At 36.2% G+C, this 21,802-nt stretch overlaps 1 protein-coding gene across 1 annotated transcript in view; it reads left to right on the plus strand.

Annotated features, from left to right (window-relative positions):
• LRP1B (LDL receptor related protein 1B) overlaps nt 1-21,802 on the plus strand; it is a 1,616,178-nt gene that overhangs the window by 945,816 nt on the left and 648,560 nt on the right. The window contains exon 22 of the mRNA XM_067742376.1: nt 9,260-9,442. Within this exon, the coding sequence (XP_067598477.1) occupies nt 9,260-9,442 (183 nt within the window). The remainder of the gene's footprint in view (nt 1-9,259; nt 9,443-21,802) is intronic.

A 21,802-nucleotide genomic window follows, 5' to 3' on the forward strand; every position in this document is an offset into this window, starting at 1 on the left:
CTGTCTCACTGTTACAACAGGGAGTCATTGATAAAATTCAGTCCAGCTCCACACAAAGCAGTAGTTGTTACCTTATGAGGATGCTAACCCAAGAATCTTACTTTTCAAGGAACTGGAAAAGCGAGATTTTTATAGGAAAGCTTTAGATTTTTAAAAGGTCGATAGTATGTTTACTAAATTAAACATACTGAGGGACAGATTCAATATGGGAGCTGCCAGTCTTCAACTCTTATTTTAAAGAATGTAGAAAAAATCAAAAGACTATACCTTCTATTCTTTACTAAATATTTGGAATCACTGGGTGAGAATAACCTGAAATACAACTTTTGTATGTTATTGGTTGAGCTCATACAACAGGTTGTAAAATTCAACTGAGCCAAAGTTTGTTTAGTTTTGTTTTCATGGAAAGTTAAGTACTAGGAAAAAGAACCAAAGGCCATTCACTGCTGTATGGAAGTTGCCTTCTTCATCATAGAATTACTTAGCTGAAAACACCTTGGAACTCCATTTGATTTGTCTTCTTTTTTCTTCTTGGATACTGAAATCACATAAGATTTTCAAGTTACCTTTAAAAAGATCCCAAGTTTAAAGGCTTCATAGTATATTGTTTGTGAAACCAGTCTCAACATTCTTTACCACTGTAGTAGTTAAGTTGTACTGCTAAATAGGGCACTCTGCATATACTCAATTAAATACGGTAGGAAGTGGCTATATCACATTTCATATATATCATCCAAATGTGCAGACACTCTACCATCTTTATTGATTGTGTCTATGCACCCAAGTATTCTGTTAAATCATGAAGACTCTATATATCCACAGTCAGAATGATTTGGATGATTAGGAAAGTAGAAAAAGTCTCTGTTTTTGGAAGGGACTTCAATGCCAGCCTAAACTCAGCCCCTTCTCTTTAATTGGGTGTAATTACTATGTGTTCTTAGGAGTAGCTACTTTTGGAAATTAGGTTTTCCATGAATTGGAACTCCTATTTTCTACCAACAGAACTTTTTTACTCTTACTTCAGTTGAGATCCTTTTTATCTCTTTTTTTACTTAGGTGTTATTTCAGCATTACTACTTTAAGAATACTTGGGCAGTAGAAGCAAGTCTATTCTGTGCATCTTTAAAATATTGTATCAACTGACATAGTATAGTTGTTGAAATTCTTTAAATAAACAAATCAGGAAATGAACTATTTATATCATAGAAAATAACAACCAAAAATGTTAGTGAAAATAATCATTTACACATATCCAATTTATTCCTCCCAGCGACCCTGCAGGCTCTCTACTTTCCATGTGAACAAACAGAGGTCTCAAAAGATTAAGTAGCTGCCTTGGTGATAGAAGTGTTATTATTAGCTTTGACCTTAATTTAGTCTAATCCTAACTCATAACCACGTGATTCTGTTGACCTGAAGCAAACTGACTGACAGATATTTCTCCAGTGAAGATGAGGTTATTCAGGATCAGCAGAAAATCTCAATTTAGGGTGTGAAACACTGGTGAGCCGTGTGCGAGTTCCCACATGGGAAGGGAAAGAGAACACTTTTATAGAAAGGAAAAGAAATTTGGGAGGGTTATAGTAAACAAAGAGTCCAAGGATTTTCATTGACAGAGTCCTTTCCTGGAAAGAAGAAGTGTCATTATTCTCCTACTGGGCTTTGCTGTCGTTGCAGGATATGAGAGCTTTCCCTTCTGGTCTCTCACCTCTATTTAATTGAGGATTCTTTTTATTAATTTTTTTTTTTTTACATTTTTATCTTTTGATTAAGATCTTTTGCTGAAAGCATCACTGATCAAGAGTCAGATATTCTAGTTTCAGTGGCTTTTTGTCCCTCAGTGTCAGGAAAGACCATTTCCAGTAGTGTCTCAGACTGGAAACCTAGTAAGGTCACATTTAAGTAACAAGGAAGGGCAGGAGAGAAAACTCTCAGGCACTTTTTATTTAAAGTCCATACGTCATCAAGATCATAGACCCTGGAGATAATCTGAATCTTTATGTCAGCATCGAAGGTTGGTGACAAACTTCCAACAGGCCTGGTATAGATAACTTGGGAAAGCTGTGTCTTCAGATGTCGACTGCCTCAACTTCCGAGAAGTATTTCCTTTCAGGTCACTGGATGATGTGCAGGTCCAGTCAGGGTTCTGCACCTTCTTTAGATGTGTCACATGAATCAAGAGTCTATTCCTTGGAGTTTGGTGGCACAAGGGTTGGTTAACAGTACTTAATATGGTCTTTCCAGCAAGGTTGAGGGAAATTCTTCTGGTAGTGTCTTTTCCAATAGACGAAATCTCCAGGTTCCAAGGTATTTGTCTCCCAAGGGCACACTGTGAAAAGACTGCTCTACCAAAGCTTGGTTATTTTTAATAAAAGCAAGCAGGCCTTTTCAATACTACAGTATCTCTCCTTTTATAAGTTATGGATAAAAAAAGCAGGAGTCAAGTTCATTGGGCATCCTGGGACTATCTCAAAGGGTGAAAGTTTATGAATTCCCAAAAGGATGGATCTGAAATTTAAAAGGACCAGTGGCAATGCTTTTGGCCAAGGTATTTGGAGGACCTCTACAAATTTTGCCAGTTAGTAATAATAAATGCCATTAGTGTGTTCAACTATACTTGAGGATTGAGGGTTGTAATCATAGTGAAAGTGTTGTAAAACCAGCCAAACATCATAGACTTGTCAAAGCACCTGGCCCTTAAAATGGATTCCCAGATTGCTATAAAGTTTGAGAGGAGCTCCTCCAAGTAGGGGTAATCTTTCCCAAAAGGAATTTAGCCACAGAAAAGGCAATAGCCTGTCTGTGAGGGAAGGCTTCAGTCCAGTGGGAAAACATACAGACTGTGACTGAAACGTATTTATATCCATGAGATGGAGGAAGTTGTATGAAATCCATCTTCCAGACTTTGAATTGTCCATTAGACAGTTTAAAATATCCAGAAGCAGTACAAATAGGCTTCCCTGGATTGTACTTCAGACAAGTAGGACAAGGGAGGTAGGCACTTTTTGCAGCCTTGTTAATGTTTCCCCAACGATATTGATTCATCATTTTGTCAATAGACCAATAGTTTAGTGTATGTAGTATGATGAGGAGTGGGGACTTTAGAGTCTCTGGTAGTACTGAGTTATTTGGTCCAAACCAGAGCTTTCTCTTTTTTCCAAACAAACAATTGTTAAATTTCCAATCTTGTTTTTCCTTTTCTGAGTTAGGCTTTTCATTGTTAGGCTTCTGTAGCCAGTTTTTCTAAATTATCATTTGGGGAGATGTCCCTTTGGATAATGACAGAGGTTTGTCTGCTGTTGGTCCCTTTAAGGACAGCATTCCTTGCAGACATATAAGCAAGGTGATTTCCCTTAGTTTCCAGAGAGTCAAGTTTAGCATGCATCAGAATCTTAATAATAGCTAAAATGGAAGGTAAAAGTATTGTGTTCAATAATTCCTGAACATAAGGACTATTTTTTTTTTTTGCCGTACGCGGGCCTCTCACTGTTGTGGCCTCTCCCGTTGCGGAGCACAGGCTCCAGACGCGCAGGCTCAGCGTCCATGGCTCACGGGCCCAGCCGCTCCGCGGCATGTGGGATCCTCCCGGACCGGAGCACAAACCCGTGTTCCCTGCATCGGCAGGCGGACTCTCAACCACTGTGCCACCAGGGAAGCCCCATAAGGACTATTTTTAATTTTATTTCCACTGGAAATGAGGAAGCAACTTTCCACAACATTCCAAAATCATGAGCTCCTCTGAAAGCATATCTCTATCAGTATAAACACTGGCAATTTTGTCCTTGACTAAAGTACAAGCCCGTGTAAGGGTGTGTAATTCAGCCTATTGGGCCAAAGTAGTCATAAGTAAAGACACTGCCTTAACAACATCAAAAGGAGTTATAATAACATAACCACCACAATATTTGTCATTGCTACCTTTTAAACAAGAACCATCAGTGAACCATGAGAAGTCAACACTACCCAGTGGAATTTCCTGTAGATCATTACAAGGAGTCAGGAGGTTGTCTATCAACATTCAGCAGTCATGAAGGACATTGTTGGTGACAGAAGGGAGAAGAGTAGCCAGGTTAAAGTTATTATCATGTAAAAGAGTTACGTGAAGGACAGATAACAAAGGGACTTCACGGGATATGAGGCAGCTAGCTAAGAAGTGTTGAGCATGTTGAGAATTCAGGTTGACTTCTGCATGAGGTACAAAAATGATTAAAGGACATTCCACAGTTTTCTCAGTGGCTTTAACAAAAAGGGCAGTGGCTGCAGTGATTGTAAGGCAAGGAAGTGGCTGCAGTGATTCTAATACATGTGCCACAGGGTCCAGCTGCTGGCTATAACACCCTGTGCATGGATGGTGGTCGCCAAGTTTTTGGGTGAGTACCCCAAAGTTATTCCCTTTTCTTGTCATCTATGAAAGAGTAAAAGGGAATCTGATAGTAAGGAAGCCCAAAGGCAGATGGGTTCATCAAACTCTCCTTTAGGGCCTTGAGGGCTATGTCAATCAGTTCTTCCCACAAAACTGGGTCAGGTGGTTGTTATTGTTGAGAAAAACATAAGAAATTTGGCTTTAAAAGAGAAATTTGGAATCCAATTTCAGCAATAACCAACTGGTCTGAGAAAACTTCACAATAGCCCTTAGTCTGGGGTTTGGGGAAACTTAGGACACCATGAAGTGTATCTGGATCTAGGTGTAGCCCTTGTTCTGATATTGGATGACTAAAATATTGAACCTGGTTTTGGGCAAACTGCAATTTTTCTTTGGCGACCTTAAGTCCTTTTAAGGCCAAATGCTTTATTAAGTGGACGCTGCCTTCCTGTGAAGAGGTTTAAGAAGGAGGGCAAAGGAGCAACTCATCCACATATTGCAGCAAAGTAAAACCCTTAGAGAACTTTATATCATTCATACCAGCCTTCAAGATTTGCAAAAACTAAGAAGGACTCTCAATATATCCATGAGGCATTACTGTCCAGGTGAATTGTTTTTTTTACTCTCAGGTAAAGGCAGAAAGGTATTGGCTGTCTTCATCAACTGGAATATGAAAGAATGCACTGCATAAATCAGTTACAGTGAAGAATTCATTTGTGGTGGGAAAGGATGTTAGTAACATATGAGAGTTAGGAACAACAATGTGTTGAAGGATAACAGTGTTGTTTACTGCTCAGAGTTCCTGAAAAAACCTCCACCTTTGGCCTTTTGCTTTTCTCACTGGTAAAATGGAGTGTTACAGGGGCTAGTACAGGAGATAATGAGGATTCTTCTATTATGGGCTTTAAGGTTTTCCTTTAGGGTATTGATTAATTCTGGGAAGAGGTTTTGAGGATTCTGTTTAAATTTTGATGGGAGATGCACTGTGAATTTTGCAAACATCAGTTGGAGATTTTGCCAATAAGGAAAGTGGTAGCTTGATTCAATAGGGAGAAATGATCTATATTTTCAGAATCTGCTCTAGTACCATCAGAGATAGAACAAATAAAAGATGTTAGAGGGCCACTTAATTTACCTGGCTGGTTCTTTGATGACTCTGTCAATTTCTAGAATTGTTTTCCCCTTTTCGGAGAAAGAATTTCTGGCATACTTCTCTAAGAAGTTTCCAGCCTAATAAATGGATAGGGGTAGAGGAACTAAGGAGAAAAGGATGTGTATCTCTCAAAGGGCCTAAACAAAAGGAAATACGTTCAGACATAGGAACCTCTTGAGGTTCATTAGAAATCCCCACCATTTGAATTGTTTTAGTACTCCAAGGCAGGGGCTGTTTTATGGTAGTGGGGTTGAGCACTCAAGAGTGTGGTATCAATTAGGACTGGAAGAAATTCATCCTCCTGGAGAAATGTTTCTCCAAGCTGTTGAAGAGGGAGGATTGGGAAGAGCCCCTCCAGTTCCTCAGAGCCCACCACTGAGAATTGGAGGGCGTTGGAAAGGCTGGTTAGAGGGATGAAGGCTCTACAGCGCTTAAGTTTGTAACAATCTCTTTTCTAATGCCCTGGTTCTTTGCAATAATAGCAAAAACTACGAGGGTTTTGGGTTTGTTTAGGAGCCTTCATTTGTTGGAGTTGAAGATGAACAATTTTGATGATCTTCCTTTGAGGTGATTCATATAGAGCACAAGAAATATGGTTTGTCAGATTAACTAAATCTGAAGTGGACATAGTTTCCCATTTCACGCTGGTCCTTTTTACTAAAAGGGAAGGATCTTAGTTCAGCCCATTAATAAACAAAGAGTTAAAAGCTACTTGAGTTAATCAACATCTGAAGGAAGACCAGAATTTTCTTTAAAGACAATCAAAAGTCAACTGTAATTTTTGTGAACAGATTTGCAGATGTTTGTGTGCAAGTCTGAATTTTGTTTCAGTCAACAGGCTTTGGAAAAGCCCTCGTAACTGCTCAGTAAAGTTGCCTAGCAATTTTCTGAGCCTGACACATAATAAGATAGCAGGTTGTTCTCCTGGTTGTAATGCTGGGCGTCTTTCAGGATTTTCTCAGTTAGCAATTTTCACTCAATGCTGGGCCTGACCTTCACTGATGAGCATATGAAGTAGCTGATATAAGTTAGAGAAACCTGGTTGGTGAGTTTGAGTGATTATATTAAATCCCTCAGCAAAGCTATGAGGATCTTTGGTTACTTTGGGAAAATCTTTGACTATGGCTCACAGTTCAGCTTAGTTCAGGGAGTACAAGATATTAAAGATTTAGCCTCTGGACCTTCAGAAGGCTTAATTTTAAAGAAATATTTTCTGACATGTTCAGAGGAAAAGGGAAGTTTGGCCAGAGAATGAGTATGGGGGGATTGAGGGGACAGTGGAGGCATAGGCAGCGTAGAAGGGAAGGAGGGAGATGGCACCAGAGGTGGAGCCTGAGACACAGACGCCAAGGAAGAAGAGCCTGAGGCCTTGAGAGCCACTTTATCTTTCTTTCATCATTTCCTTTCCTCAGTTAATCTTAAAATCTTACTTTGCAGAGAGGCAATTTTAGAGTCCTGAGTATATTGGGAAGCCTCAAAATGCCAATTGAAATAAGCATTCCACTCAGTTCTGGAAATTTTTGAGCTATTGAAGCTCAATTTGGTTTTAAGGAAATTAAGTTTGGGGATTTCTGAAATTCCCCATAACAGCCATTGATATTCTAAATTGCCTTTGGTCAGGTTGGTCCATTTAGTTAGCAGTGCCCATGAGGAAGGACTGTGGCTTTTAAACATAAAATTGACCAGAGTCCCTATAACGGAGGAGGCCTTCAAAATACTTAGATAACTGGAGTCTCATTTCCTAGAGGTTTTTCCTCTAGAGTAAAGAACAATTTTCAAACAGCTTAAACAGCTTACAGCACAACTGGTTCGATTCAGACAGCTTGTAAGACAATCCCAGCCAATTCAAAGGATACAGCTTAAAGGAGCCAGGCCAAAGACTTTTTCAGCCAGTTTCCAGAGAATCGTCCTTTCAAAAGAATAGGCCAAAGGCTGAAAAACCTGGCACTGTTCCAGAGAACCCCTGTTTTCAGAGGAATGGGTCAAAGATTAGCCAGCTTCAGGTGAAGCAGTTCCTGTTCCGAAGGGAATATGCAAAGCTAACCAGTTTCAGTGAAAGAGCCTGATATCAAAATCAGACCCAAGTGCCAAACAAGTACTCACATGCAGAACAAGGACTTAACCAGAAAGACAAAAGCTTTAAGTAGATTCTGAATAAAGCCTGGAGAGCTCCAGATGGAAAGAGGGTGTGAGTTTGGATCTAAGAGAAAGACTTGCCTTTAAACTCCAGGGTCAGCAGGAAAAGCAGTGAGCAGCAATAGACTCAGCTGTGGGTACTGCACCTGTATATTCACCAGCCCCAGAGCCATCGAGAGTCTTCTCTGGTCCCCATATGGGCCACCAAAATGTTGACCTAAAACAAATTGAGAGCCAGATATTTCTCCAGCAAAGACTGGTATATTTGGGATTGGCAAAGAATTGCAATTTGGAGTCTGCACCATGGTGAGCTATGTGCAAGTTCCCTCACAGCAAGGAAAAAGGAATGCTTTTATAGAAAGTAAAAAAGGAAAATGGGAGGGCTCTAGTAAAGAACAAGTGCATGGATTTTCATAGGCTGAGTCCTTGACAGGAAAGAAGAGTCTTTCTTCTTCCTGTTGGGCTCTGCTACAGCTGCAGGGTGTAAGAGATCTCCCCTTCTGGTCTCCCAACTCTACTTAACTGAGGTTTCTGTTTATTGATAGTTTTACAATTCCTACCAAATCAGCTCATTGAGTAATGAGAAACTCACCTGGACTTGCTTCAATTTTATAGTGATGTAGAATAATTGCTTTTATAGATATAATGTAAATTAATTGTTGGCTGTAGCTACCTGAGATGCACAATAAACTTGTTACATTAAAACTTTGGTCTAGAAAAATGAATACTAAAATATTTACTTTGCAACAGTATTTGGAGATTCTGGTTATTATATCTCATAATATTAGATAGTAATACAAATTTAATGTACTGCCAATTACAGTCATATTTTTCAACTGTTATACTGTAAAAGCATCTATATGCCCAACATTTATTTTTCCTTATTCTTGTTTATGCTTACCTACAAAATTTAGCCTATATTTTTAGTCATCAAGTTTTGAATGATAATGTTATCTGGGCACTATGTGAATTATTAATTGATAAATTGACTTTGATTGCATAGTGCCTCATAAAATTCTTTTGTGTCTGTTCTGATTCTAAACTTGAAATCTTATGTCCTGAATAATTTTTTTAATTATCTGAGGGTTTTATTTTTCAACATTTTGGACATTATTCTTCAAAGATTTTGTTAGTCAGAATGTACTTCTTATTTTCTTTTTGGTTGTTTACCTGTTACCAGTGTGAAAGAAATTATCTAAAGAGATGTCACAAGATCAACAAAAGTCTAAACATTTGGAGTAGAATGTGAAATCTCTTTTATGTGCTATAGAGAAAATACCTTCAACAATCACACTGATACTAATTAAAATCACAACAGAATATCCACATACTATCTTACTGCTCTTTCTTTTTTTTCCTAACGTTCATCACCTTTAGAAATTCTGTGGGAGGAAAGAATTATTTTCTCTAATTATTAAAGTTTCTAAAACAAATTTGAAAATGCTAGAGAGTATTGCAGCTATTAAGCAATAAAGTAAAAATAGATTCTCTCTAGGATCATTATAATGCCTAAAGAAAGAAAAAAATTGAAAAAAATATTATCAAGTAAAATCATAATTTCTCTCTTGTCTTCCTCTCTCTGCCTCTCTCCCTCATTTCAATTTAAGAGATTCGTTCTCCTGCTGGTTGTAATGGGAATGAATTTCAGTGTCACCCTGATGGAAATTGCATTCCTGATCTGTGGCGCTGCGATGGGGAAAAAGACTGTGAAGATGGTAGTGATGAAAAAGGCTGCAGTGGTACCTTACGATTGTGTGATCACAAAACCAAGTTTTCCTGTCGGAGTACAGGTAAGCAGAACACTGGGTTCAACTTCTACCTCAGGCCTGCTTCCATGATGTAGTTTCCTTTGGGGCCCTCCTCAATCCATATCTCACCTTCATAAAAAGTATCCTTGTGTTTCTAGTAGGTTTGCTCACATTCTGTACATGACAGTAATAGTAGGTAACATTTATTGAGAACTATCTGTGGACTTGGCACAGTTCTAAGAATGTTCTCTGCATGAACTCATTTCATCATGCTAATTCACAATGAGAAAACTGAGGCGGAGAGCAGTTTTTAACTTTCTCAAATTAAAAAGTCAAAAGAATTTTTAACTTGCTGGCTCACAGAGCCAGCATGGAAGAAATGGGATTTGAAACCAGGCAATCTGGATTCAGAGTCTGGAATTTCACAGTCCAGAAAGAGACATGTGTGCTAAACCCACTTACAGCATTCCCCTTTTCATAGATAAATCCTTACCATAAAATTTAATGAAGATGACTAGGGAAAAAAAGGCATAATTATATGCATTTATTTTCAACCAGTTTCCTAAATTTTATTGTGTTGTCGCTAGACTCCATTAAGATGAAGGTGATGACTTTCAAATCATTCAAACCTTTGATTTGTTTTGAGAGTCACTGAAGCTTTTTTTTACAAGTTATTCTAATATTATGATGTTTCCATGTTGTTTTTCTCCATACAGTAGGTGCTACCTAACATGAAAAACTAACTTATTTACTTCCTTCTCTATGCCAGATGATGAACTGAAGTTTAGAGAATTAACTCTTGTGGTATAATTTGTGAAATGATTGGTATCATTATCCAAATAACCCATGGAAAGAATTTTTTGTAGATTTTAGGATACATTCTGGAATCATCTCTGGGAGTTCTTCTTAATGTGAAATTGCTTCCGAATTGCTCAATCAGGAGTTCTTGGTGATTCATTTTGCCCTTTATTAAGTATTTCAACCAAAACATAGAAATGAAAAGGTATCACAGCTGTGAGTAAGCAGATACTTTAGGGACCACATGGCCCATGAGCATTTAAAGATATAAAAAGGAATTGTGTTTCTTTTCTTAAACACACCTCCTGGGTATAATTAAGCCTGTAAATAAGAGATAAAGAAATAAATATAAGCTAACATGGGCATAGGTAAATAAATACTCCTGAGGCCTACTCCTAGGAGTAGGAGTAGTGAGGGAGTTGTATTTTCAAATGATTATTTTTCCAACAATATTTTTAACAGGTAACTCTTTTCAATTATTACATAAAGATTCTTAGTTTGGGAGTTATTGGTTAGAAGAATGTGACTTTGAGTTTAGAAATTATCATAATGGAACATTTCATATTAGTTGAAAATCAACAGATGAATAACTTGTTAAATGAATGAATTATTAACTAAATAAGCAAGTTTTTATTTAACAGGCTAATTCTGATGCCAAAGAGCCAGTTATTTGACTCAGGCTAACATTATTCTAAGTGCATATTTTTTCTCCTGTTGCTTCTGGCGTTTGTTTGATTGGACGAATGCTGAAATATATCAGATAACAGTCTTTAACAGGTATACGACTAAGGAACTAGCAAGGCTATAGGAAAACAAAATAAAAATATTAATTTACTTGGAATATCCTGAGCTAAAACTAACTGAATATGCTATCAAGATTTAGCAAATTTAGAGGTAAAACCAGGCTGAAATTTCCTTATGAAGAAAGAAATTATAAATGCCTTCATAATAAAGTAATTTCTAAAAGCTGTATGTTAGTAAAAACTGGTTTGAACTGTCTATGACAGAAAACATGGAGAGAAAACATATAAATAATAAATAACAGGGTTAAGTAAAGTTAATAGAAAATTTCAAGTGATTGTGATTTATCTTGTATGTGTGTATTGATATGAAATAGCTCTTATGAAATAGCTTTTTCTGTATATGACTCAACTTAAAAATAAAACCTTAATTATGATGAAGATGGCTGATGTAGGGAGGAAAAAACCTTTTCCTGTACCCACACAGAGGGAACAAAGGAAAAGGACTTTGAGTTTATAGGGATGGCAAATTGTGGAAAGGTAAATATATGGGAAAACTAATGGAAGATAAAGGCTACTTAATAACATTTGTGTAGGTCCATTTTTTTTTTTTTTTTTTTTTTTTTTTCCGGTACGCGGGCCTCTCACTGCTGCGGCCTCTCGCGTTGCGGAGCACAGGCTCCGGACGCGCAGGCCCAGCGGCCATGGCTCACGGGCCCAGCCGCTCCGCGGCATGTGGGATCTTCCCAGACCGGGACACGAACCCGCGTTCCCTGCATCGGCAGGCGGACTCTCAACCACTGCGCCACCAGGGAAGCCCCTAGGTCCATTTTGATACTGACTTTCCATCATCTTCATGGCCTTAGAACTTCCCTGAGGAAGTGTTTTATGGCACTTCTCATTTCTCAAAAGTTGATGCTTTTAGTCAGATAGGGGAAGCTACAGAAGACTTCTTTCTGCATCTACTGAATCTCAAATGCTTCAGCTCAAAATAATCCTTATGATAAAGTGTCATATTTTGGAAGTAGTGTATTTTGATCCCACACAGTGGATGTCTTAGGAGAATTGAATCCTGAGAGACATTTTTATGCATGTTGATTTGGGATATGAGTTATCCACTTAATAATGTTAGGATGTTTGTATCAAATGGTCATCATGTAAACCAAAATTTAATATTAAAAAGCAGAACTGCAATAAAACTCATGTTGCATTGTAAAAGGGAAATGTGGTATAACATAGCGACTACAATTGATGATACTGTATTGTATAACTAAAATTTGCTAAGAGTGGAACTTAAGTGTTCTCACAATAAATGAATGAATGAATGAATGAATGAATAAATGAATAAATATCCACAGAATGTGAAAGGTAGTAATTTAACCATTGATCTGCTTCTAATTTAATCCCTGGCTTAAATATAGTAAAGCAAAATGTATCAAACCACTTGAGGAGTAATAATTCACAATGTATGAATATTTATGAACATTGCAGATACTAAAGTGAACCACAAATATACACATTGGATTAAAAATATGTACACATCTATAATCTTTGTGATATTTTTAAGTTTAATTAAATTCTCAGCTTTACAAGCTAAAAGACCTTTAAACTATTCAAGATGTTGAATTCAGAGTTCATATTCATTTTTTAAAAAATTCTGAATGCTAGCTTGAGCATTTAAGAGTTTTCAGGGCAATCAATTTATATTTGTTCGTTACAATGGCTTTTATACATAAATTGCTATCATTAGTATAAAAACAGGCACATTACTGTTTCTTTATTCCAATAAAGGAAAGAATGAGAGCTAAATTAAGTTAAAGTACAATTCAACCATTATCATCTTAGAGTCTCTAATCTCAGAGGGTCTATCTTTGACCAAGAACTATACTCTCCCACATCTGGTCTCTCACAAATTGCAGTTAGGGTGACCTTTGAACAGCAGGGGTTTGAACTACATCCATTTATATGCAAAATTTTTAAAATAAATACATTGGAAACTTTTTTTGGAGATTGGCAAGAATTTGCAAAAACTAACAGAGGAACCACATAGCCTAGAAATATTGAAAAAATTAAGAAAAAGGTACATCATGAATGCATAAAATATATGTAGATACTTGTCTATTTTATCTATTGCTACCATAAAATCTACACAAATCTATTATAAAAAGTTAAAATTTATCAAAACTTACAAACACTTAACATACCAGACACGGTGCCATTTGCAGTCAACAGAAGTCTAAACAAATGTAAAGATACAGTATTAAATTACTGCAAAAAGTTAACTGTAGTACATATTGTAATAATTTTGTAGCTACCTCCTGCTGCTATTTCGGTGAGCTCAAGTGTTGCTAGCATCTGCTTAAAATGTCATGTGACACTAATCATCTCCAGGTGAACAGTTTATCTCTCCAATAAACTGCATATCAAAAAAAAAGTGATCTCTTTTGGTTCTTGCGTATTTTTCATCGTGTTTAGCACAATGCCATAAACCTTGAATAACACCATGGGACCCATATGAAGTGCCACTGTTGAGGCTGGAAGTGCTCCCAAGAAGCAGAGAAAAGTCATGACATTACAAGAAAAAGTTGAATTGATTAATATATACTGTAGATTGAGGTCTGGAGTGGCGGTTGCCCATCATTTCAAGATAATGAATCCAGCATAAGGACCATTGTAAGAGAAGAAAAGGAAATTTGTGAAGCCATTGCTGCAGCTATGCCAGCAGGTGTGAAAACCTTGCACTTTTTCTGAAATACCTTTATATCTTGTATTGAAAATGCTTTTATGTGACTGCACCATTGCTATAAGAAAAGTATACCTAAAGACTCTAATATGATTCGGGAAAAAGTGAAGTCATTATATGACAACTTAAAGCAAAAGGAAAGTGAAGGATCTAAAGGTGGAGAATTTAATGCCAGCAAAGGATGGTTTGATAAGTTTAGTAAGAGGCTTGGCTTTAAAAAATGTCAGTATAACAGGAGAAGCAGCTTCTGCCAACCAAGAGGTAGCAGATGAGTTACAGATGCCATTAAGAAAATCATTGAGAAGAAAGGATATCTGCCTGAACGGGTTTTTAATTCAGACAAAAGTACCCTACTCTGGAAAAAAAAAATCCACAAAGGACATTTATTAGTAAGGAAGAGAGGTGAGCACCAGGATTTAAATCAGAAAGGGATAGGCTAACTTCACTGGTCTGTTCGAATGCAACAGGGCTTATGATCAGGACTGCCCTTATCTATAAAGCTGCAAACCCCTGAGCCTTGAGGGGAAAAGTAAATACCAGCTGGTCAGTCTTCTGGTTGTACAAAAAGAAGGCCTCGACAATGAGAACCACTTTCCTGGACTGGTTTCATTAATGCTTTGTCCCTGAAGTCAGGAAGTACCTTGCCAGTAAGGGACTGCCTTTTAAAGTTCTTTTGATGTTGGACAATGTCCCGTGGCCACCCAGAACCCCATGAATTCAACACTGAATGTGTCAAACTGGTTTATTTACCCCCAAACAATATGTCTCTAATTCAGCACCTAGATCAGCGAGTCATAGGACCTTTAAGGCTCATTACACAAAATGAGCCTTTTCCTTTTCTCAAAGGAAAGTACTGTCAATGCTATGGAAGAGGACCCCAACAGAGAGAGCATCATGAAAGTCTGAAAGGATTACACCATTGAAGATGCCATCATTATTACAGAAAAGGCTGTGAAAGCCATCAAACCTGAAACAATAAATTGCTGCTGGAGAAACTGTGTCTAGATGTTGTGCATGACTTCACAGGATTTGCAGGAGAGCCAGTCAAGGAAATTATGAAAGAGATTGTAGATATGGCAGAACAAGTTGGTTGTGGGGAGTGAAGGGTTTTAAGATATGGATCTTGAAGAAATTCAAGAACTAATAGACACCATACCAGAGGAATTAACAAAATACAACTTGATGGAGATGAATGCTTCTGAACTAGTGCCAGACGATAAGGAAGAAGACTGAGAAGAAGCAGTGCCAGGAAAAAACTAACATTAGGCAGTTCAGCAGAAGGGTTACAATTATTCAAGATGCTTTTGACTTCTTTTATGGCATGAACCCTTCTACAATACAGGCACTAAAACAAAAGCAAATGATAAAAGAAGAATTAGTACCATAAAGAAACATTTTTAGAGAATTGAAAGAGCGTAAAAGTCAGAGAGAAATTACAGTGTATTTCTGCGAAGTTACAGAGAGTGTGCCTGCCTCTCTTGCCTCCCATTCGACCTCCTCCACCTCTGCCACCCCTGAGACAGGAAGACCGTCTTCTCCTTTCCTCCCCCTCCTCAGCCTACTCAGCATTAAGATGACAAGAATGAAGGCTCTTATGATGGTCTGTTTCCACTTAATAAATAGTAAATAATCATCATGTCCTACTATTAATAAACTTATCTGCTGTATATGTGTGTGAGTGTTTTTGTGTAAAAATCTAATAACTGTACAGCAATAACTGTATGAGAAGTTTTTGTGTCATCATCATTATCACCTAAGTATTCATGATGTAGAACATTATGTGCAAGACTTGTATTGAAGTGCATAGCCTATCCTAACAGAGATATAAAGTGAGTGATATGTAACATAAAATTAATAATGTGTTAGTTTTCCTAATGTTTTATAACTTTGCTTTCAAAGAATCATATTACTGTACAGCATGCCTCTTTCTCTCATCATTGGAGAAAGCCTATTATCACAGGTGGTTTTTTTTAATGTAATGATGTTCGTAATGCTGTAATCTGAATATGACTGTAATACTATATGCCATAAAAAATTTATAACAATTCATCCATTAGTGTATACCTGGGCTACCATGAAGTAATCATATTGCTGCTGCTTCATTATCAATGCATGAATTATTACACCTGTAAATATGAATCTTATTCACACTATTTTTTTCATTTTTGATGTCTAGTGTTAGTAACACATATAAAATCTACAGTATTTTGTATCACATAAGACAATATTGATGTAGGCACTGACAGATGATTCCTCTTGTGAATAGACAACATAATCTTATGGTATTGATAAGGTAGGTACTGTAAACGTATTTTCTCTTCCTTATGATTTTCCTTAATAACATTTTCCTTTATCTAGCCTACTTTATTATAAGAATACAGTATATAATACACATATCATACAAGATATATGTTAAGGTTTCCAGTCAACAGTAGGTGATTAGTAGTTAACTTCGGGGGGAGTCAAAAGTTAAACTTGGATTTTCAACTGTGCCCCTAACCACCACGTTTTTTGAGGATCAACTGTATATTATAGTCAGGGAATCAGGGGAGGAAAGTCCTTCTCTCATGGAAAAGAAACTCAGAAATGCCATTCTTCAGAATGGAAAAATAAATGAAACCTTTGACATTATACATTGATGACAAGATTATAAGGAAAATAGGGCCCCCAGCTGTTAGTAGAAATGTAAATTTGATCCGGCCTTCCCACTTCTAGAATTCATATAAAGAACAGCAGGAGTATATACAGATGTAGAAGATCTGAAGAATTAATGTTTAGATCAAATTAATAAAAATATAACTCTATTTTTAGAAGGCCAAAAATAAACCTTCTTTTACAAGGTTCAGGAAATATTTTTTTAAATGAGCATTTATTGTCACAAACAACTTCAATAAATTCCAAGAAATAGAAATAATGCAGGCAGAATTCTCTGATTATCATATAATAAATCCATAATTATGAAGCGTAAACCACTCTTCCGCTTAGAAATTAAATAATAAAATAAAACACTTTTTATCTTAATTCTAGAGGGACTCTAAACTTGTAGAACTCTTACAAAATAAAGATATATACTTATCAGAATATATTGAATATAAATAAAGCATTGCTCATGGGAAAAATCATAACTTTCTAAATTTATATGCAGTGTCACAAAATTCTCAATGTATTTTTAATCTTTAACAATTTCAGAAGTATAAATACTGTAAATTTACAAAAGACATCATTTGAAATTTTAGTTATTGTTAACATATATTTAATTTTATGAATCCTGGATAATACATTTTTAAGTTTGGTTCTAGTAGTTTCCCTCTTAGAGGGGCTGAACTAAAAATATATTTAAAATGTTATATTCAAAATTTATAGAATTATATGTAACTAAAACTCAATTTATAAAATTATAAGTAATTGATATAAACTTTTAAATGATTTTTATGTTTGTAGCATTTATATTTCTAAAATTATTAAAGGTTAAAACTATTCTGAGACTTTTGAGACACCTGTATTTACACTAAGTAATTAAAAAAATAGTTTTTGGACAATGTGTACCAGACACAGTGTTCACCAACTCCTTATGCTTTACTGTATTTCTCAACTCTCTTGCATTTAGATTGGGGTCAAATGACTAGTTCTAGCTAAGCACTGTGAGCCGAAGGGACTATATCATTTCCATGCAAGGCAGTTAAGCTATAGTGAGCATCTCCTTACTGTATGGGTCTAGAGGGCACACATACAAGATGAACGAAGGTGACCTTCCCTTCCCTGATTTTATGTGAACAAACAATTAACCGTTACTGAGTTAGACCCCTGGATTTTAGGGTTTGTTACTGCAGCATAGCTTATCCTGACTAATGCAACACCAAACTCAAGAAGTTAGAAGATAACAAAAGAGACCAAAGGGAAACAAAATCAAATTAATGTTTGAATTTAGAAAAAAGAAAGAAAATAGCATAATGTGAAAATTCAAGAATTAGGTTGTTGAAGTAATAACTAAAGTCACTAATAAATTAACTGATCTAATAAAGAACACAGTGAAAATGCAGTGCACAAAATGAGAATGGGAAAATAATCACAGATGCTGAAGAAATTATAAAAGTTAAAGAAACTATCTATGAAGTATCATAGAAGTGAACATAAAAATCTGTATTAATAAAATCATATAGTTTTTTAAAAATATAAATTTTCAAACTTAACTCTAGAAAGGAAAAAACTAGGCAATATATTTTATAAAAATTTAAAAAATAATCAATATATAACCCCTGTCACTATTCCACCAAAAGTCCAGATGAAAATTTCTACCAGATATTTAAGGAACATTGCTACAATGCTGTTTAATCTCCTCCAGAGAATTTGAAAGGAATAGAAGCTTTTAAGCAACATAATGTTGATTTTCCAACCACAAAAGTTAGTACCTCCCATACACACAAAAATTACAAACTCTCTGATGACCATGGCTACCATTATTCGAGATAAAACATGAGCAAACCCAGCAATATATTAAGAGAATGATTCATCATGAAAAAACATCCTCCTCTGGTATATTTGTTACAATTAATGACCCTGCATTCCTACACTGATAGATCATTATCACCCAGAGTCTATAGTTTACATTAGGGTTCACTCTCGATGTTGTACAAACTATGGATTTTGACAAATGTGTAATGATGTGCTACCATAGTATCATAGTTTCACTGCCCTAAAAATCCTCTGTGCTCTGCCTGTCATCCCACTTTCCCCCCAAACCCTGGCAACATCTGATCTTTTTACTGTCTCCATAGTTTTGACTTTTCCACAGTGTCATATAGCTGGAATCATATAGTATGTGCAGCCTTTTCAGATTGGCTCCTTTCACTTAGTAACATTCATTTAGGTTCCTCCATGTCTTTTCATGGCTTGTTAGCTCATTTCTCTTTGACACTGAATGATATTCCATTGTCTGGTTGTACCACAGTTTATTTATTCATTCAACCTACTGAAAGGCAACTTGGTTGCTTCCAAGTTTTGGCAATTATGAATGAAGTGGCTATAAACATCTGTGTATAGGTTTTTGTGTGGACATAAGTTTTCCTCTCATTTGGGTAAATACCAAGGAGTGTGATTGCTGGATCATATGGTAAGAGTATGTTTGGTTTCGTAATAAACTGCCAGACTGTCTTCCAAAGTGGCTGTCGAATTTTGCGTTCCCACCAGAAATGAATGAGGAATTTTTATTGCTCGATAGCATCGCCAGTATTTGAGGGTATCAGTGTTTAGGATTTTCGTCATTTGAATAGGTTTATAGTAGTATTGTTTTAATTTGCATTTCCCTAATGACATATGATGTGGAGCATCTTTTCATATGCTATTTGCCACTAGATTGTTTTTAAGAGCTAAATGTCACAAACAACCTAAATAGCCCAAAATAGGGCACTAGGTAGAAACATTATGGTATATCCATATGGTAGAATACCTGGCAACAATTTAGTAAATGGAAATCATTATAATACACTAACATGGACATTTCCCTATGATTAAATTTTGAGTGAAAAATCAATGAACATATTAGTGGGCATAGTATGTAATATTATTTAAATAAAAAAATAAATACAAGTATATTTTTTTCTATAATAAGAATATTTCTAGAAGGTTTCACAAGAAACTGTAGTCAATATTTGTCTTTGAATGGGGGAAAGGATGGCCAGGGAAAAAGAGTGAGAGGTGTGATACTTGTACAGTCTCCCCTTATGACTGACTGTCTTTCCAAGTGATAGATTGGTGTTGACCCATAACCTTTCACTCTAGATTCCACTAGAAAAAGTAACATACATTTTCAAGTAAGGTCCCAGGGTTGAATTAAGAGTTAAGGATGAAGTAGTCTTTAGCAGAAGAATGTAACAAAACTAACTGGCACACAAGGGGATTTAACTCTGACGGTGGCTTCATAAACATCATCCTCTGTTCTGATCCTCTCATGTAATGAAAATCCATTGTGGGCTTGTGTGAATGGCAAAGTGTTATTCTTTTCTATGTTTAGGTTTATTTGGGTTTTTTTGTTTTTGTTTTTTTTCCCCTTACCCCGTTGTTGTATCAGTAAATAAAAAGTGAAATGGTGAGTTTAATCTATGGTAAAAATCAATCTGGATAATTAGAACCAAACTTATCCTACAATGGAATAGTGATTTTGTTAAAATTATATGGTGGATTGTATATGAAGAATTTCTAAATAGAGCACTTTTTTTTCCCTTCCTGTAACTGACCCTATGGTATACTTTTATTTATTTCTGATGAAATAACATGGTGAGCTCTCCATTGTCTATGTGCTCTAAATCTAATAGATTTTTTGTGCATATAGCTTCTTATAAGCCTTGTACGTTACTCTCTTTATTCCTCCCACTGGCATTTTTAAACACTTTGCTGTATACTTACTCTTTTCCTCCTTTAATCCTGTATCTTAAGTAGGAAATACCCTCCATTCTGCCAAGAAGGTGTCTTCTTTAGCCGTTGATCCTGTGACCTCCTATGTCCCATGGGACCTTAGTCATTTTTCTTGCTCATGTCTTCAATTTCTTTCTCTACACTAATTTTTCTTTCTCTTTGTAAATATACCTAGCACAGTAACCTCAAAAACATTTTATTTTATCAGTTTTCCTGTCTTCCTCCTTCCCTTCGTTGAATCATCTTGTGTAGTGTACCTCGATGTCTTTTTTCTCATTCATTCTTTTACCTTTTGCTGTCTAACATCCTCTCCCTGCCTTTGATGGAAATTGCTGTTTCAGTTGTCACCAGGAATGATTTTTCAGCGCATCCTCTTCTCAATCTTGAGTCCTCCTCTGCCATTCAGTAACTACGTGAGTTTGCATAGATTACCAGACCTCTCTAAGGTGCAGTTTTCTGATCTGTAAAATAGAGATATTAATAATGATAACCAATAGACTGTACAAAAAGTGCCTAGAACATAGTATGAACTTAACAATACCTTTGACTGTTACTACTGTATAGTGACTTCTTTCTCTGCAATACTTGACCTTTCTCTCCAATACATATCCTTTCCTTGAAATTTTCCTTATGAAATCTCATATTGAATTGTCCTCTTTCCACTCAGCATTTAGATTTCTATTTTTATTTCACCTTCCCTTGCTCCTTTTCCCTTTGCCTATCCCTTATATTTAATTTAAAAATATCTGTTGAATACATAATCCATCTCAGACATTGCACAGATTTTTCTCTTAATTTCTCTGTTTTACTCCTCTCATCTTTCTGTAAGGTGTCCATAGCAAATTCTTCTGTTCCCAAAGTTTCAACCATCACCTCCAGGTAAATGCCTCCCAAATTTCTGTCACTGATGTTGAACCCCACGCTTCAAACCCATTTTTTCCATTGCTAGGCTCAACATCCCACTTTCTCTCCAAAGCCAGAAATTCTTCCTCTCTCCTCTATTTCTGTTAGAAACATCTTCATTCTCCTAAACATTTAAATTTGAAGCAGAAACTACCTTTTGACACTTCCAGCGTGTAATAATTTTCCAGGTCCTACTGATGCTACCTCTACAGTTTCTCTTAACAGTACCCATTCTGTTCTTTCCATTCACACATCAGAGCTTAAGGTTAAGTCTGTATTGTATCTCACTCAGACCTTTGTGTCGTCTACTATTTTTATCCCTGACAATTATTATCTTCAATCCATTCTACACGTGTTTTTAGGTTCCCCTTACTTCGTAAGCTGGGACCTGATCACAGACTTTCTCAAAATCTTTCAGTGGTTCTCCACTGTAAGATTAGGAGACACTCTTGAATTAGGAATCAACATTTCATGAACTGTAGTCCCAAACTGCTTTATTGCTGCCTCTGGAGCAAGTCCCACCCTTGCTCTGTCTATGCATTTATATAGGAATTGCATCTTATATGTGGGTTAGATTCAACAAATAAAGTTAAAACTGCCTATTCAAAATTACCATTGAAAATCATCCACAAAACTCAGTATACATGGTTCTATATATACAGTTTTGATGAAAATTTGTACATAAAGCTGTATCATTAAGAAAATATTTAGCATAAAACAAAGAATAAATGTACAAAATGTAATTTTATAGTGCATTCACTCAGAAATGGAAGAGGGACCAAATTAAGGGAGAGTTGATTTACTTTC

Source organism: Pseudorca crassidens, chromosome 6 (genome assembly GCF_039906515.1).
Source record: "Pseudorca crassidens isolate mPseCra1 chromosome 6, mPseCra1.hap1, whole genome shotgun sequence".
Taxonomy (NCBI): Eukaryota; Metazoa; Chordata; class Mammalia; order Artiodactyla; family Delphinidae; genus Pseudorca; species Pseudorca crassidens.